General features: G+C 39.6%; 1 protein-coding gene across 1 annotated transcript; it reads left to right on the forward strand.

Moving 5' to 3' along the window:
- The first annotated feature begins 255 nt into the window (after positions 1–255).
- Positions 256–17,857, forward strand: LOC132380878 (interleukin-10-like). The gene is made up of 6 exons (XM_059949796.1): positions 256–282; positions 528–650; positions 8,583–8,645; positions 10,828–10,980; positions 16,892–16,969; positions 17,710–17,857. Exons 1-6 carry the CDS (start codon positions 256–258, stop codon positions 17,848–17,850), a joined length of 585 nt encoding a protein of 194 aa, XP_059805779.1. The 3' UTR covers positions 17,851–17,857.
- Positions 17,858–20,309: the final 2,452 nt, after the last annotated feature.

Here is a 20,309-nt window from a genome sequence, read left to right on the forward strand (position 1 = left end):
TGCTCATATTCCTGTAACAGAACCTTCTTCCTTGTCCTATCTATGTCATAAGTACCGACGTGTACTAAGACAACTGGATCCTCGCCCTCCCACTGCAAGTTTCTCTCCAGCCCAGAAGAGATGTCCTTAACCCTGGCACCAGGCAGGCAACATAGCCTTCGGGACTCTCGCTCTCGGTTGCAGAGAACCCTATCTATCCCCCGGACGATACTGTCCCCTATTACTACAACACTTCTATTGACTCCCCCCTCCGGAATGGCCCCCCACTCCATGGTGCTATGGGTAGGTTGCTCATCCTCCCCACAGTCCCCGCTCCTGCCCTCACAGGGAGTTAAAGCCTCAAACCTGTTGGACAAGAGCAAGGCCTGCATCTCCTCCAGCCCTACCTCCTGGATTCCCCTACTTTCCTCACTCATAGCCACACCATCCTGTGCTTGACTGCAATCTACATTAGTTAATCTATTAGGTGTGGCTATCTCCTGGTACACAGAGTCCAGGTAACTCTCCCCCTCCCTGATGTGTCGCAGTGTCTGAAGCTCGGACTGCAGCTCATCAGTATGAAGCTGGAGTTCCTCGAGCAACAAACACTTGCTGCAAATGTAGTCGCCGTGTCCCTCAATGGGGTCTACCGGTTCCCACATCTCGCAGCAGTAACACATCACCTGCTCCATGCTATATAGTTAATTTAATGTACTAGTATTAGTTATGCAAGAACCCTTTGCCCCAATACAGCTAACTATCACACTATTTAACAATACTTTTATAGTTATAAGTGTAAAAGGAAGCAGGACTACTTACCAATACTTACCAAGCAACTAGCTGTGAGAGCTCTGCACTCCGGTCTTCCTCGCCTCACCCGGTTAATAACGATACAGTATATATGAAGGAAAAAAAATAAAGAAAAGGCACCAAACTTATCAAAGTCCAAACCACTTCGTGCACAACCATTGGAGCTCAATTACTGAAGTCTTCTTTTTTCTTTTCTTTTTCAATCTTTTTATTGATTTTCATATATACACAAAAAAAACATAACATAATAATGAGTAAATTATGAATACAATAGACTTGAAATCACGTTGATAATAAGATAACAATATCCTATTAAACATCAACAGAAGAAAATACCTTAATCAATCAAGTCCATATGATTATATATGAAAAAAAACAAAAATAACCATTAAAAAAGAGAAAGAAAAAAAAATTTGAAAATATGTGAAAAAAAAGTATATATTAAGAAAAATAAAACTCTAAAACTAAACTAACATGGGCAACAATAATAGTTTACAAGTATATGATAGTGTCAGCAAACTCCGGAACTCCATACCTGAACATGAATAAGCAGAAAGAAGGTCTGGAAAGGGCCAAATTAATTCATATGAAAATGTCGAATAAACGGTCTCCAAGTTTCTTCAAATTTAATTGATGAGTCAAAAATAGTGCTTCTAATTTTTTCCAGGCTCAGATAAGAAATAGTTTGAGAAAGCCATTGAAACGTGGTAGGAGGATTTACTTCTTTCCAGTTTTGTAATATAGACCTTCTGGCCATTAATGTTACAAAAGCAATCATTCGTCTGATTGAAGGGGAAAACTGATTACCATCTTCATTTGGTATGCCAAAAATTTCAGTAATAAAATGAGGTTGTAAATCTATATTCCAAATTGAGGAAATAGTAGTAAATATGTCCTTCCAGTAATTATGTAAAGTGGGACATGACCAAAACATATGGGTCAATGAGGCCACTTCTGAATGACATCTGTCACATTGAGGGTTAATATGAGAATAGAATCGAGCAAGTTTATCTTTAGACATATGAGCTCTATGTACAATTTTAAATTGTATTAAAGCATGTTTAGCACATATAGAAGAAGAATTAACCATTTGCAAAATTTTTTCCCATTTATCTGTTGATATATTATATCGAAGTTCTTTTTCCCATTCTTGTTTAATTCTAACTGATATTTCTGGTTGTATCTTCATAATCATATTATAAATAAAAGCTACTAATCCCTTCTGACAAGGATTTAAGGTAAAAATCAAATCTGTAAAGACCACCAAAGTTGAATTAGGAAAAGATGGTAAAACTTTATGTAAGAAATTTCTAATTTGTAAATATCTGAAAAAATTAGATTTAGGTAATTCAAATTTGTTGGAAAGTTGGTCAAATGACATCAAAGTATCTTCAAAAAAGTGATCACGAAAACATTTTATACCTTTCCTTTTCCATATGTTAAAAGCTTGATCTGTCCAAGAGGGTTTGAAAAAGAAATTAAGTAAGATAGGGCTATCAAGAACAAAGTTTTTCAAAGTAAAAAACTTACGAAATTGAAACCAAGTTCGTAATGTATGTTTAATAACAGGATTAGATATTTGTTTATTAAATTTAACTAAATCAGCAGGAAGACAAGAACCAAGAACAGAGAATAGAGTATATCCCTTTACCTCATTACATTCCAAATTTACCCACTGTGGGCACAGTGGTGAATCCAAATCTAGTTTCCAATACATTAAATTACAAATATTATTTGCCCAATAATAAAATCTAAAATTGGGTAAAGCTAAACCACCATCTTTTTTAGATTTTTGTAATTGCTTTTTACTTAACCTAGGGTTTTTATTTTGCCACACAAATGAGGAAATTTTTGAATCAATGTTATCAAAAAAAGATTTAGAAATAAAAACTGGTAGGGCTTGAAATAAGTATAAAAATTTCGGTAAAATCATCATTTTAATAGCATTAATCCGACCAATTAATGATAAAAACAAAGGAGACCATCTTGTAGTAAGTTGATGAATTTGATGAAGCATAGGTAAAAAATTCAGTCTAAATAAATCTTTATATTTCTTGGTAATTTTTATACCTAAATAGGTAAAGTTATCAGTAACAACTTTAAATGGTATCCTATCACTCAATAAAGTTTGTGCATTTAAAGGAAATAATTCACTCTTATCTAAATTTAGTTTATAACCAGAAAAAGTACCAAATTGAACCAACAAGGATAAAATAGCGGGAATAGACCTATCAGGGTCAGAAATATATAACAGCAAATCATCAGCATAAAGTGATAATTTGTATAACTTCTCATTACGGGTAATACCAAAAATATTAGGAGATTCACGAATAGCAATAGCTAAAGGTTCTAATGCAATATTAAATAATAAAGGACTTAAGGGACAGCCTTGTCTCGTACCACGAGATAATTGAAAAAAAGAGGATCTATAGTTATTTGTAAGAACAGAAGCAACAGGTTTATGATATAGTAATTTAATCCATGATATAAAGTTAGGACTAAAATTAAAATTTCTCAATGTATTAAATAAATATATCCATTCAACTCTATCAAAAGCTTTTTCAGCATCTAATGAAATAACACATTCTGGGATTGTGGGTGGTGAAGTATGAATTATATTAATCAATTTTCTAACATTAAAAAAGGAATACCGATTCCTCATAAAACCAGTTTGATCTTCTGAAATAATCTGTGATAGTACTTTTTCTAATCTAATAGCTAAAATTTTTGTAAGAATCTTAGAATCTACATTTAATAGTGATATAGGGCGATAAGATGTACATAAAGTAGGATCTTTATCTTTTTTAAGAATTAGAGAGATATTAGCTTCATAAAAAGATTGAGGTAATCTCTTCTTAGCAAACGCATCATTAAAAATTTCACATAACCAAGGAGAGAGCAAAGAAGAAAAAGTTTTAAAAAATTCTACTATATAACCATCAGGACCAGGAGCTTTCCCTGAATTCATTGATGAGATAGCCTCTCCTATTTCCACCATAGAAATAGGAGCATCTAACAGGCTATGGTCTTCATCAATCAGTTTAGGAATATTCAAATTGTTAAAAAAATTATCCATCATGGACTGGTCACCATCAAATTCTGATTGATATAAAGATTTATAAAAATCTTGAAAGGTATTATTAATTTCTTTATGATCAGTAGTTAAATTACCATCTTGTTTGCGAATTTTAATAATTTGTCGCTTAGTCGAGATAGCCTTTAATTGATTAGCTAACAGTTTACCAGTACGATCACTGTGAATATAGAATTGAGCCCTGGTCCTAATTAATTGATTTTCAATTGAAGAAGATAATAGTAAACTATGTTCCATTTGAAGCTCAACTCTCTTCTTATAAAGTTCTTTGGTAGGAGTCACAGAATAAATCTTATCAATTTCCTTGATTTTATCCACTAATAAAGCAATATCTAAATATCTTTGTTTTCTTTTACCAGCAGAATATGAGATAATTTGTCCACGAATAAAAGCCTTAAAAGAGTCCCAAAGTATTCCTCTGTCGATTTCTTCAGTACAGTTTGTAGAGAAGAACAAGTCAATTTGCTGTTTTATATAGGTGATAAATTCTGGGTCTTGAAGCAAAGTAGGGTTAAGCCTCCAAGATCTGATATTATTGGAATAGTCCGAAATCTTAATAGATAACTTCAAAGGTGCATGATCCGAAATAGTAATAGAATCATATTTACAATCAATAACATCCGTTAATAACCGATGATCAATAAGAAAATAGTCAATTCTAGAATAGCTATGATATACATGTGAAAAAAATGAAAATTCTTTATCTTTAGGGTTCAAAAACCACCATATTTCTGTAATTCCCGAGTCAACCATAAATGAATTAATAAGTAGGGCTGATCTGTTCGGAAGAGTACGAATAGGTTTAGATCTATCCATCGAAGGATTCAAACAACAATTAAAATCTCCACCCATTATCAACATATATTCATTTAGATTAGGAAGGGAAGTAAGTAAACGTTTAAAAAATTCAGGGCAGTCAAAGTTTGGAGCATAAATATTAACTAGAACAACTTTCCAATGGAAAAGTAAGCCAGTTATCAACAAAAATCTACCCTGTGGGTCAGAGACAATTTCATGATGTGTAAACGATATTGAGGGGTCTATAAAAATTATTACACCCCTAATTTTAGCGGTACAATTCGAGTGAAATTGTTGACCCTTCCAGAACCTAAAAAAACGTTGATTATCCTCCCTCCTGATATGGGTCTCCTGTGCAAAGATAATATTAGCATTCAGTCTATGGAATACTTTAAATATTTTTTTACGTTTAATCGGATGATTTAAACCATTAGTATTCCAGGAGATAAACTTAACAGATTTATCCATCATACTAATATTAGTTGTGTGTATCATAAAAGGTTAGAAAGACACATAACCCACAATTCAGGAAGGAGGAAAATTGATTCAGGAGCAACCGGAGAACATGACACCTCAACAATATTAATAATTTAAAGTCGGCCCATAAACTAAAAGCAAAAAAATAAAAAGCAAAAGCGTGAAAAAAGATCCCTACCCCCTCCCCCCACCCTTCGAAAAAAAGCCAAGCGGCAGGCGCATAATCTAATACTAACATTACCCCCATTTCAAGATGGCAGCTCTATACAAAGATTAAAAGAAAACTATATAACACCCAAATTAAGATATAGAGTTGCAAAAAAAATATATATCAATCAGAATAAAAGAAAACTAATATAATAAAACAAACAATCATTAATAAAAAAAGTATAAACATCAAAATTTAAAAGTGTAATATACCTTTAAAAAAAATCCCATGTTCAAATACAAGATGACGTTTCAAAAGCAAAGACTTATGGGAAGAAGAAACGCCATTTTGAAAAAGCCATATTACTAAATACAAATGTGAGTTCAGCAATCTGTTAAAAGACAAAATAAGATTTTAAAAAAGGGATATAATAAACAGTACAATATATATAAAAAAAAACCAAAAATCCAAAACATTCATCCCATATCTGAGTACAGGCAAACAAATAAATGCTTACAAAAAACAGAATCTTACGGGAAAAAGAAACGACATCTTAAAAAAACGTAAATCATTATTGCAAAATATAAACGTATATAACCAAAACAGAAAGAAAAAAAAGATATTATAAAAATTAAAAAGAACATCTATAAACAATGATGATAGTAAAAAAAACCTGACCCATAGATCAAAATAAAAAGTTATAACCCAGCTTCATAGGTTAAAACTTAAAATAGAAAGATATCCTCTCTCCGAAAAATCTTCCACATAACACATAGTTCAAGTTGCAGTAGAAGATCGAAATTCTTCAACAAATTTCTTGGCTTCTTCCGGAGTGTTAAAAATTTGCTGACTGTTGTCGCTCAGCGTAATTCTAAGCTTCGCTGGATACATTTAAACTTGTTTAAGTCCAATCGAATAAATCTCTGCCATCACTGGTTTAAAAGCGATTCTGGCTCTCATAACCTCATAAGAATAATCCTCAACAATTCGAAATTTGAAGTTATTGTAAGAAATCATACCTTTTTTACGAGCTAATCGAATTAAAAGCTCTTTCTCACGAGGATAATGAAGGCGAACAATCACCGCTCGTGGTTTATCAGTCATAGACGAAAACCTCGCAACTCTGTGAGCACGATCAATAACAGGTTTAGTTTCCAAACCTTCATCACCGAAAATTTCCCACAGTAATTTAGAGAAAAATTCAGTTAAATCACCGGACTCAACTTTTTCGGGAAACCCAATAATTCGCAAATTCTGTCTGCGAGATCGATTTTCGAGATCAGTAATTTTAAACTTATGCTGATTTACAACTTTAAGAGTTGATTGTACCTTCTTATCCAACTCCTCAAGTGTACATGCTTTTTCAACAATTAATTTTTCAAGAGTCTCCAACTTATCTTCATGCCGCTGAATATCCGTTGCCTGCGACTGAAACTTAGTATCAAGCGATTTAACAGCTCCTTCAAGTTCAGACATTTTCGTGGTAAGCTTGTTTTCCAAACTTGCCATTTTACTTTCCAGCTTGCTTTCCAAACTTGCAAGTTTAGTGTCCAGAAGATTAGAAATTGCATCGATAGATAAAGGCTCCTTAGACGATTTCTTACTTGTAGCCATTTTAAGTTCGACAGAGTTAGATCAAATATAGTTTTAAGGAAAAAAAAGTCAATCGAAAATATCAACTCATTTGAGTAAATTTGAAAAGATTTGATTAAAGGGTGATTATAGTTAGAAAAGTGAAGAGCGCCTAAAAGGCAGATGTTTACGTCGCCATCTTGAAACTCCACCCCTGAAGTCTTCTGGCCACCATTCGATCCCCTCCGAACTCCTCGACTCGCAGCTTAGGACCATCCGAAGTGGTCAACCAAGCACTATCTTCGTCTCCTCTCCTCAGGGTACCTCCTGGCCTCAGACCCCCGCTTGGGATCCGTTCCTCGCCCAGCTTACAGCATTGCGTCCTCTCTCTCAACCCCTCACGCCGATCTCCCCAAAAACCCGCCAACAAAAGCTTACAGACTCAGAAGAAAGAACAACATTAATCCCAACTGGTTTACAAAGGAATACAATTCTCGTTATCAGTAAATTTTAACCCAAACAAGCTTCCAGCACTCTCTCGCAACAAAGAAGCATTCCTGCTTTTAACGACAAAGAAGCCATTTTGATTACATACACAGTAACAAAGAAAAAAGAAGAAACCCTCCTTTACATTATTATAACTTAAAGTTTATTTTAAGTATCACACTATGCTGCTGCCACAAAACAACAAATTCCATGATATATGTCTGTGATAATAAACCTGGTTCTGATTCTGATTCTGATCCTGGTCCCAATGTGCAGAGAAATGTGTGAGGACCAGAAACTGAGATTAGTGCTCGTGGTAGCAATATCTAAGCTTCAAAGTATTAATTACATAAGAATATCGACGAGCACTGCAAAATGTTAGTAACGGGAAAAAAAAATATGGTCTGAAGTTCAGAGCAAAATTTCACAATGATTAAAAGACTTAAGTATTAATGGAAACTTTAATTACCAGAAAGCTTTTGGTGACACTTAGAAATTGGTAGACAACCTAAGTAATATATAACCAACAGGAAATTCAATAGGAAGTTAGAAACCAAAATGAGCCACAAAGGGAAATATATAAAGAAAAGTCTAAGTGTCAATCCAAACACACGGCTGTGTGAACGAGACAGAATTATGAAGAGCGTGACTGCGATATTGTGTACACTGATTAACATTCAGTGTTGGTGCTACAGCATAAGCCACATGCATCATCGCTGCTTTAATTATGCTCTGTTCCCTGCTCACATCGAAGAACTCAGAACTTCTTATCACCATATAAAGAGCCATTTTGTAAGTATTCACCGAAAATAAGTTTCCTCGTGCCTGGTTGTGCTAAACTATGTGTATACCTGTCTGGACACGCCCCTCCACCCCTGCTGACTGCTCCTGTGGCTCCTCCTACAGACCCCGGTATAAAGGCGATTGGAGGCACGGCTCCTCCCTCAGTCTCCAGGATGTTGTGTGATGCGCTCTTGCTGCTGACGGTGCTTTCTTCCAGCTAATAAAAGCCTACCTTGACTCACGTCTCCGAGAGTTATTGATGGTGCATCACTGGTGGACGGCAATTCTTTTTGAATTACAGATCTCCCACTTCTGAAGTGCAGGATATTTAATGAGAAGCCTGAGACAGTATTATTGTAAGCATAAAAGTGTACAGGTCAGGAAGGAAGAAATTATTCATTGGATAAAAGATTTTGTACTTGTTTTTTGTTACAGCAAAGAAAAGATGACAATAGTAAAATAGTATTGGTGGAAAGACAAGGTCTGCCAGGAATCAGGGTGAGTAATGTTTCACATGATCAGTCATACATCAGTTATTAAAGCTGGGCATGATTGCTGTCGGAGGGTTCTGGTGTTGCAGGCAGGTTTTACTGTCTGAGAGACTCCACGTAAAGAAAATAATAGATCAAATGTCTCATGTTGACAAATAATGCCCTTTCTGAGGCTGATTTTCACTGCACTGATTTGTGTTGTCTTGTCAACGCTGAGCCACAAAGCTCTTTGATCAGAAAAATAAACAGCACAGAGAAAGGTCACGGCCATGGGATGGGAATGGTGTACAAATGTGAACACCAACCTCATTACTGACCCGAGTCTAATTTTACCCGAAACTGGGATTTAGACTGATTTTCCTGATGGCTGTTCACTGCCATTACAGGAGTTATCAATAACGTCGAACATTTCCATATCTTCTCAGTTTTTGTGTTTATTATTTATTAATTTATTATTTATATGATACACTGTGGGGTAGGTCCTTCTGACCCCTCGAGCCGCATCACCCAGAAATCCCCCGATTTAGTCTCAACCTACCAACCGGTAGGTCTTTGGACTGTGGGAGGAAATCAGAGCACCCGGAGGAAAGACTCGCAGTCACGTGGAGAACATACAAACTCCTTACAGGCAGTGGCAGGAATCGAACCCAGGTCACCTGCACCATAAAAAAACTTTGTGCTATCCACTACGCTACCGTGCCACAAGTTTATAAGTGGGATATACTCAACACTATTGATAATTCCTGTAATTGCAGTGAGCAGATAACAGGAACATCACTCTTGACCTGAAACCAGTGCAGTCCCTCTGGTGAATCTCTTCCACAATGTTGCAAGGGCCAGATTACAGGATTTAGAACCATGGGCTCAATGCCCTATTTCTGTGTGCGAATAGATCAGTCAGGGGGGCAATGCTAGCTGGAGCACACCCGGCACATCTTTAAGAAAAAAGCCAAACTAAACAGGCTAATTAATTAGGTGCCACCCTGGGCGATTTGAGTATCCCAGAAACTGCTGATCTCCTGGGATTTTTATGCACAACAGACTCTGGAGTTTACAAAGAATGGTGCCAAAAACAAAAAAAACATCCAGCCAGTAGCTTTAACAAGATGTCTTCGCTCACAGAACAGCCACTCGCTGGGTGTGCCCTGGCTAGCACTGCACCCCTCAGATCTGTCATCTCAAGTAGTGTTACATAATACTGATAGAAAAATAGCAAGTCCGGTTAGGATGAGACTACAGGCTCTATAAATAGGACCCAGATACACCACATAACCCTGTTGTAATGTGGATGAAGTCACAGGAGAGACTCTGAAGTTCGTGGATATAGAAGTGTCTTATTCAACAAAAGTGAGCAACAGGCATCATAGTGAGACACTCTTGGAGCAAGAGGCTTCCCGACCCAATATTACGTGACATTTCTATAAGCAAAAGATCAGAAGTAACCGCAGGGCAATTCTATAGTTACATTGTATCTACAATGCTTCCTTTGAATTACATATAGTTTTTATACACTTCCTTCTTTGCACCCACACTCCAGACACGCAGAATGAATGTTCATCAGAATTGTCTGGTTTGCAATCAACTCCAGCCTACAGCTCCAGAAAAACTATTGTTCAGAGCTGCATTTTAAATTCAATCTACAATCCATGTTCATGCCTGAAGAGATTAATATTTGCTATATAATCTAACTCCTCAATATGCCCTAACAACCCCATACATCGGTCTGTGCCTAAGGGTTGTTGGGGGGGTGCTCACTCTACGCAGGCATGACCCAAGGAGCCAAAATCAAATTCTTTCCAATGCTTGGGAATCCAAATTAAAAACAAATTAAAAAGCTGGGAACACTCCCCCGGTGAGGCAGCATCTGTGGAGGGGCAGAATCAGTGTTTCAGGTGGGTGAACTTAAATTAAATCAAATGAAACTGAACTCCCAGCAACCCGTCAGTGTTGTGATTGAGTAGATACTAAGGGAAGAAATAAAAAAATTTAAAATTAGGTTTATAAATAGAAAATGAAACAATTTAATTCTGTAGTATTTTGAAGTAATATTTTATTTGTATCAATTTCACTTTTGGATTATGAGTCTAAAGTTTGAGAAAGTGCATTACAGATTACTAGAACTGTTGCAGTTTTCAAGTTGTGCAATGGCCAGATTAAGGGCTTAATAGTGACCTCTTGTAAACGTTTAGGAAAAGCACAGCTGCCAGTTCCTGAAGGAGATGCTGAACTTCTACCTCAAGGATGTGATCCTTGCAGCCAAGACCAACAAAACGATAATCAACAAACACATCAGTAGAATTGGGAATGCCTTGCATGAGCTGAATGAGAATGTGCAAAACTGTGTAAGTACTGCATTTTTTCCCCGTGAATTCCAATTGGAAGGGAAAACACTGTGAACAACTTCGCCAAACACACAAAATGCTGGAGGAACTCAGCCGGAGAGAAATAAACAGTCAATGGTTCAGGCTGATGAATAACTTGAGAAGTTTTTTTTTAAGTTATTTAAAAAAATTATTATAAGACAATAAGACCATAAGACATAGCAAAAGAATCAGGCCATTTGGTCCATCAAGGCTGCTCCTCCATTCTATCATGGCTGATCTATTAACCCTCTCAACCCCATCCTCCTGCCTTCTCACATAACATTTGACGCCCTGACTAATCAAGAGCTTGTCCTGGGTATGTTACTCAAAATGGCCTCTTTGGTTTGTTACAAGTAGGAATGTTTCTTTGTCGGATAAGTGCTTCTCTAGTGTTTCACTTTAGAATGGCTGTTATGGTAATTGTATTCATTTGTTAATCAATGGGGAATGTCATTGTGTCTTGTGATGCTGGGAACTTGGGGGAGGGGTTTTCGCGGGTTTTTTTGGAGAGGCCGAGAAAGACGCTGAGGAAGGGGGACGTGTGCTGGACTGCTCGTAAGACACCGGGGTGGTCCCAGGTGCGCCGGCCGGATGGGTCGATTGGTTCATTGATTGAGCTCCAACGAGTGCACTAAACAGACTGAACTTTGATAAGTTGGCGCCTTTTGTTTTTTTCCTTGTATATATATATATATATTGTATTGCCTACTATTTTTTAAATTTTAGTAAACTCTTTAAAGTGTATTTCATAACGGTATTTGTTGTGGGTTTGATACTGTTGGCGGGCGCGAGGCGTTAACTCGATTCTCACAGCACCTGCATGTACGGGAGGTGGGTTGGAGAGTGGCTGGATCTCCTTTTTCCCCTAGACATATACCAGCCTGTGGGTAAGGGTTACATTTGTGGGGGCTCGTCCGGGATTGGATTGTCAGGGGCTGTGGAATCGCGCAGGCAGCAGAGCGGAGATGGACAGAGATAAGTTTGTTTGTTGGTGCCAGTTTGAAGATGTACCAGTACAGTACGCATGCGTAGTGAGCGGAGTGGATTTTCGAGTTTCGGGAGACGCGATAGTGCGGTATGATTGAAAGGTGAAGTTTGTACAATTATTACCGGGCGACCGGGTCCTTTTACGGAATTTGGGACTCCCTGGTAAGCACAAGTTGGCAGATCGATGGGCGGCCAGCCCCTATGTAATAGAGAGGAGAGGAGGCTCCTGGCCCTTCCCATACTGAATTGGGTGAGAGGAGGGAAGGTCTTGAGGGTCAGATGGAAAGGCAGCCTACATTGGTGGGAGAGAGGGTGGAACCCGAGCGTGAGCCGAAGAGATCTCGGGTGAGGGAGGACCCCTGTGAGGAAGGGGGTGCGGGTCTGTCAGGTAGACCTGGGGTGTCCGAGACAGTGGGTTCGCAGGTGACGAGGGAGCCCAGTGGGGCAGAAGGGGTATGGAGATCTCAGAGGATTAGGCGCCCCCCAGAGCGGTTGACATATGTGGTACCGGGAGAACTGAGTGTGATTTCTACTGCTCTGGGTAGTTATGTCACTGCTTTCTGCACCTGGGTTGGGTTTTGTGTGTTGCAAGAAGCTTTGGGGAACTCTAGTAATGCCATGAGGGCATGACATTTGCTGGTGGGGAGAGAATGTACAATGTCCTGGGTATGTTACTCAAAATGGCCTCTTTGGTTTGTTACAAGTAGGAATGTTTCTTTGTCGGATAAGTGTTTCTCTCACCGTTGTTTCATTTTAGAATGGCTGATATGGTAATTGTATTCATTTGTTAATCAATGGGGAATGTCATTGTGTCTTGTGATGCTGGGAACTTGGGGGAGGGGTTTTCGCGGGTTTTTTGGGGAGGCCGAGGAAGACGCTGAGGAAGGGGGACGTGTGCTGGACTGCTCGTAAGACCACCGGGGTGGTCCCAGGTGCGACGGCCGGATGGGTCGATTGGTTCGTTGATTGAGCTCCAACGAGTGCACTAAACAGACTGAACTTTGATAAGTTGGCGCCTTTTGTTTTTTTCCTTGTATATATATATATTGTATTGCCTACTATTTTTTAAATTTTAGTAAACTCTTTAAAGTGTATTTCATAACGGTATTTGTTGTGGGTTTGATACTGTTGGCGGGCGCGAGGCGTTAACTCGATTCTCACAGCACCTGCGTGTACAGGAGGTGGGTTGGAGAGTGGCTGGATCTCCTTTTTCCCCTAGACATATACCAGCCTGTGGGTAAGGGTTACAGATGGATGCCACCTTTTAGAGGCATTGGCTTTTGAAGATGCCCTCGATGCTGGGGAGGCTAGTGCCCATGATGGGGCTGGCTGAGTTTACAGCCTTCTGCTGCTTTTTCTGATCCTGTGTGGTGGCCCCACTGTACCAGTTAGAAGCAGAAGGAAAGGAACTGTCTAAGATTTGGGTCCTCCATCAGGACGCTTCCTCTTCTCCCCCCTCACAGATTTTACTCAACATGTTGAGTTCCTCCAGCAGAATGCTTTAAGCTCAAGATTCCAGCACCTGCAGCCTTTTGTGCCTCCAGCTTCTTTAAAATTCCGTCTTACAGAATGGTACCTACCTTACATCCAACTATTTACTTAGGGCATCCAGAAAAAGTATTTAACATGGGAGGTTGTGCTCCTCATCTCTGTTCTACTGGGATGTCTTTCTACTCTGAAGCCCTCTGTTCTTATGACTCCCCACTATAGGAAACATCCCCTCCATGTCCACTCTATCTAGGTCTTTCAATGTATAGTCTATGTTTCTATGACATAGAATATAGACATCACAGCACAGCGCAGGACCATCAGCTGTGGAGGCCAAGTCATTGGGGATATTTAAAATGGAGGCTGGTAGGTTCTTGATTAGTAAGGGCATCAAAGGTAACAGAGAGAGGGCAGGAGAATGGGTTTGAGAGGGATAATAAGTCAGCCATGATGGAACGGTGGAGAGGTCTCAATGTGCCAAATGGTTCCATTCTGCTTCTGCCAAAAGATTTTTCTAAATATTTATAGATTAGCTTTATATGTCACATGTACATCGAAACATACAGTGAAGTGCATCATGTGCACCAATGACCAACACAGTCTGATGAGGTCCTGGGTGCTGGGTGCTCAAGTGTGGCCGTGCCTCCAGCACCAACATAGCATGCCCCCATCTTAACCCATACCCCTCTGGACTGTGGGTGGAAACTGGAGCACTTTGGAGAAAACCCACACAGTCACGGGGAAAAACGTACAAAGTCCTTACAGGCAGCGGCGAGAACTGAACCTGGATCACTGGTACGGTAAAGCTGCTGAGCCTCCCAAGATGTGCTGGTTGCTAATTGACCGCTGTAAGTCCCTAATGTAGGCTGATGGCAGAAAGAGTCAAAGGGAGTTAACAGGTGATTGCAACAGGAGATGGGCTGCAGGGTTACAGGGAATTAGGGAGGTAGGGGCTAGGATTAATGCAGTTGCTGTCTGGGAGCTGGTATGGACAGGATGGAACATTAAAAAGCCCAGGTAGAGTGGACTCCTGTGTCTTATGTCTTAAATGACATCTTTTTCTGCTGCTGTGAGCTTCAGGAGAAGGTTCCCAGTGATGTTTCAAGTGCTTGTCATTGATTCTGTGGCATTTCTTTGTTCTGCTGTGGATACACACAAGAAAATTAATCTCACAGTAGTATATGGTGACATATACATACTTCAATAATAAATTTAGTTTTTTAAAAATACTTCTTCCACATAGATTTACAGGTCATGTTGCTGCTTATTGCAAAGCACCAAGTCTAAAACACAGAGGCGTTCTAACCCAGCATGTCATGCAACTGGGGCATTGCTCTGTGTCTGATTTTGCGTCAGGAAATTGGGAGTTTTCTGACGGTTTTGACCCCAAATTGTAAAGGCTATTGTTCTTTGCTGCAATGAGCATGCCAGAGCGAAGAGCGAGATTCGTTCAGGGGCTGGTTAAGCATGCACAGCTCAACATTTGCACCAATTCAGAATGAAACAGAGGCAGGCATCAAATGAATGTTTCACCATAGTTATTGTGAAAACCATTAACCAGATAACCAGGCAATTGGAGTGCACTTGCAAAAGCCTGAGTGAAAATAAAGAATGCAAATTTTCAGTGGGACTGCACCATTTGCAAACAGAAGGCTTAAATGACAAAACAAACTGCTGACCTAGATGTTTCTGCAGTTAAATTCATCTTGTCAAAGCAAGAATGATTGACTGCAATACAATTGAAGGAAAAACTAGGTCTAATACTTGTGTGTTAAATAATGTCACATAAGTTATCTTCTAAAGCCTGAACAGCTGCAAAAGTTAGTGTTCTCTACACTTTGTGACTCATTGGGTGACTCAGCAATAAAGTCTGCTTCTGAAACTCTAGGACAATAATGTGCCTCTTCCCTTTCCTGGCTTTGTGTTGAAAGAGATCCCTCCCATGCTGCCCACACCCACACTACAGTGGTTAATTGCACTCCTGATAAACTTGCTTTGATCTCAGCAGCAGTTTAACTCTGCAACTTTGGTTTTGCCTGAGCAGCTGTGGTACCGGCTTCCAAGTCACATCCTATACAAACAGCAAACCAAGGCAGAAGGACCAAGTCGGAACAAGCCTTAAACTAAATTCAAGGTGCTGTGGGACCATAAGATATAGGAGCCGAATTAGGGAATTCAGCCTATTGGGTCTGCTCTGCCATTCAATCATGAATGATTTATTTTCCCTCTTAATCCCATTCTCCTTCCTTCTCCCCATAACCTTTGGTGCCCTTACTAACCAAGAACCTATCAACCTCCGTTTTTAATATATCCAATGACATGGCCTCCGCAGCTGTCAGTGGCAATTGACTCCACAGAGTCACCATGCTCTGGCTAAAGAAATTCCTCCTTACTGAGGCACTTTGGTCCATCTCCTTCAAATCACAGCCTGATGAAGGGTCTCAGCTCAAAACGTTGGCTGTTTATTCATTTCTATAGACGCTACCTGACCTGCTGAGTTTCTCCAGCATTTTGTGTGTGTTGCTTTGGATTTCCAGCACCTGCAGAATCTCTTGTTTTTAATCTTAATTTTAAAATGGCCATGACTAGCATGCAGAGTGTCACAGGAACCAACAGGTACCCTGTAGCATATTTAACATGGCTTAACATGAATACTCTTTGCGCGAGTATTTGGTGTGTTGGCCTTCATCAGTCGGGGGACCGAGTACAAGAGTTGCAGCCCTAAAAGAACTCAGGTCAGACCACACTTGGAATATTATGTCTAGTTCCAGTCCCCTCATTATAGGAAGGATGTGGAAGCTTTAGAGAGGGTGCAGAGGATATTTACCAGTATGCAACATTTCCTATGAGGATAGGTTGAGTGAACTAGGGTTTTTCTCTTTGGAATGAAGGGGGATTTGAGCTAATAGGTCGAGGGGGCAGCCAGAGGCTTTTCTCCTGGGGTGGAAATGGCTAATAGAAGGGGATACAATTTTAAGGTGATTGGAGGAAAGCATAGGAGGGATGTTAGTAGTTGGTTTTCTACACATAGTGTGATAGGAGTCCATGCCAGGGGTGGTGGTAGAGGCAGGTATATTACCGGCATTAAACAGGTTCTTAGATTGGCATGTGGATGATAGAAAAATAGAGGGCTATGTGGAAGGGAAGAGTTAGATTGATTTTAGAAGTTCAGCATAACGGCATGAGCTGAAGGGCTTGGATTGTGTTGTAGTGTTCAGTGGTCCATGTTCTATTGTTACCTTCGGTACTGGATTTCAAGCTAATCACCCTGTTGTTAATATTCACACTGCTTTCACAGGTTTATAACAACATTTAGACTTGGTACAGCTTGTATAAATTAGTATCAGAATGTGTGTCATTTCTAATTGGTAACAAGAGTGAACCATTTTGTAAGATGAGCTATTTTGCCTTTTAGCATCATTTCTTCAACTGCGAACTGTGCAGCTGCAACCGAAGTTCCTACTTCAAGAACATACATCAGACATTCAAGCAGGTAAGAGAACAATGTTCTGAAATGTCCAGGGAGGCTGACTTCAGGCAGTCAAAATCTCACTGGTGTTCTTTTTTGCCATTGAGCACTGCCACAAGAAAGCAAAGACCCCCACCATTCAGGCCAAGCTCTCTTCCCAATACTACCATTGGGGAGGAGGTACAGAAGCCTTGGGTCCCACACCACTAGGTTCAGGAACAGTTATTGCCCTTGAACCAGACAGGATAACTTCACTCATCCCAACACTGAACTGAATCCACAACCTACAGACTCACTTTCAAGGACTGTACAACTCACCTTCTCAGTATTATTTATTATTTCATTTGCACAATTTGTCTTCTTTTGCACCTAGGTTGTTTGTCAGTCTTTGTCATGTAATGTTTTTCATAAGATCTATTTTATTGCTTTATTTTGCTATAAGTGCCTGCAAGAAAATTAATCTCAAGGGAGGATATAATGACACACACAAAATGCTGGAGGCAGATCAGGCAGCATCTGTGGACAGGAATAAACAGTTGACGCTTTGGGGCAAGACTGTTCATTAGGACTTGATGAAGGGTCTCGGCCTGAAGCGTTGACAGTTTGAGCTGCTGAGTTCCTCCACCATCTTGTACGTGCTACTCTGGATTTCCAGCATCTGCAGAGTATCTGGAGTTTAGCACAAGGTAACATATGTACACATAAGATAAGTTTACTTTGATTTTAATGGTCATTGTGTGGTAATGTGTTACAGTTCTCATCAGTTACAGATACAAGGCGTGTACAAAGCAATGGGAGAACTTAATGCCTTCTTTGACTGGATTTGGAATTACATAAACTTGAGACGACGTCAAGAAGGAGTGGAGCAGACTGATCGATTGTCAATACAGTATTTCCTCAATTAAGAAAATCACTAGTATTTAAAGCCATATTTATATTTAGGCTTGGCAGTTTCAGCATTTTTGCTACTTCATTGTGGTGTTTGCTTTTCCCAATATTTGTTAACCCTTTAAGAGTAAAATGAACAGAATGCTTTTCCGATTTGGAGTGTTGTTCTCAGTCTGGACTGATTGAATATTGTCTCCTGCTTTTGAAAGTTAGCTCCCTTGAAGACAACAAAAGTGGGTGTTGGGAGCAGTCAAAATTGAACAGCCAGCAAGGAATGGCAAGGTCATTGCTATCAGTCACCATAATACCATAAGACATATGGAGCTGAATCAAACCATTCGGCCCATTGAGTCTGTTCCACCTATCGATCATGGCTGACATATTATCCCTCTCAACCCCACTCTCCTTCCTTCTCCCCGCTAACTTTGGCCCCCTTACTAATTGAGAGCCTATCACCCTCCGTTTTAAATATACCCAATGACTTGGCCTCCACATTTGCCTGTGGCAATGAATTCTACTGATTCACCATCAGTAAATCCTTCCTCATCTCTGTTCTAAAGGGATTTACTTGTTTCTGAGGCTGTGTTCTCTGGTCTTTGACTCCCCCAATGATAGGAAACCCTCTCCATATCCACTGTATTGTCACAACTGAACATTCACCCTGTTCTCCAAGCAACTACTCAGGGGATGAGGTAGATTAAGGCAGTCTGTAACCAGATAATCCAATACTATTGAAGTGTCCTGTCTCTCTGACTCACCCTGCTCCCCTGTGCTACAGTGCCTCCCTTCTGCCCAATGACACTTACTGACCCCACAAGAATTCACCCGGTTTTCAATGCTTGAAGTCACCAAGGTTATTCCAATTCCCCAGTATCTAAAAATGCTCCTTCTGTATACCGCACTTGTTGCAATTTGTCCTGTGACTGCTCGATCTAAATGTAAATCACATCTGAATGAATTTGATTCAATTTTTATTTTTCAATAGAATGAAAATGCAAATAATAATTTTTTATTTCATAGTCTTTTGTTAGATCAACAATTCCAGTTTAGATTATTCATGTCTTTGAGAATTAAGCAATAGAACAAAAATAACTCTCACAATTAGTTCTTAAGATTTTCTCAACATTCTTTACTGCTAGTGGTCAGTATATTTTGATGACTGAGATATTTTAAATTTGCATTTTTTACTATTTATGAGAGTGCAATATGGAGCTTTAAGTAATTTAATTTCAGTGTATTTTGATATATCCATCCATTACTGTTTCAGTAAATCTATAACAACCATTTCAAAGACATTTACTGCAATATCACTGCTTGATTCAATCTAGATATTTATTGACTTGTTATGAATACTGTCTGTGTTCAAATGAATGTACACTTGTGTGTACTTTATGATAAGTTATGACACCTTGCCTCCATCATTGCAATATTAGGAGCTGTATTTTGAACTAGTTTAGATCTAGATCTTCACACTTTGCCTGAGACTATTGTCAAATTCTCACTTTTGAACACATTGTGATGTATTCATCGTCATCATAATGTGCTGTGTCGTATGACATCATCACTACGTGCCGTGCCGTATGACATGGGCGAACATGATTGCTTTTGGCAAATTTTTCTACAGAAGTGGTTAGCCATTACCTTTTTCTGGGCAGTGTCAAGATGGGTGACCCTGGCCATTATCAATACTCTTCAGACATTGTCTGCCTGACGCCAGTGGTCGCATAACCAGGACTTGGGATATGCACTAGCTGATCATACGACCATCCACCACCTGCTCCCATTGCTTCACGTAACCCCCATCGGTGGGGTGGAGGGGCAAGGGTGACCTGCAGGCTAGCGGAGGGAAGGAGCACCTTACGCCTCCTCTTATCAAATTCTCACTTTTGAGCACATTGTGAAGTACTAACCTTAAAAAAATGTAAAAGAAAATCCGTTGTAAGTCTTCAGATGATCCTGGAACAAAGTCTCACCAGCCTGTGTGAAAGGGAAAGAAAGCTTCCCAGCAAAGGGAGAAGTATGTAAAAACTAATCATTATTGTCACATGAGTTGGTCTAATGACGATGGAGACAATGTAAATAATGCAATCTATATACACGTTGTTATGAATGTACCACAGCTCTGAGGGGCTGAAGGGTGTGGGGTAGCCCCCTCCTTTGTGAGAATCGCAAGAGCATTATTGGGTTGGGTCAGAGGACCCAGGAAATGAGAGAGAGAGACATGGCCATTGTCTCCTGGAGACAACGTTTTTGGATTGGGGACTATGCTACGTGCAAGCCCTCGGGCAAAGTGGGCTGGTTGAGAGAGGGATTGCATCATCCCAACCTGATTGACATCTGAGACCCCATAAGGAAGTATGAAAGAGGGTCTGAGGGAACAACCCCTTCAGACGCACCAGAAGAAATGCTAGCGATCCCGTAATAGTGGGAAGCCATTTGAAGGAAGCCACGTGCGTTCGGTTCCCTTGCCTGGGGG

This window comes from Hypanus sabinus, chromosome 25 (genome assembly GCF_030144855.1).
Source record: "Hypanus sabinus isolate sHypSab1 chromosome 25, sHypSab1.hap1, whole genome shotgun sequence".
In the NCBI taxonomy this organism is placed as follows: Eukaryota; Metazoa; Chordata; class Chondrichthyes; order Myliobatiformes; family Dasyatidae; genus Hypanus; species Hypanus sabinus.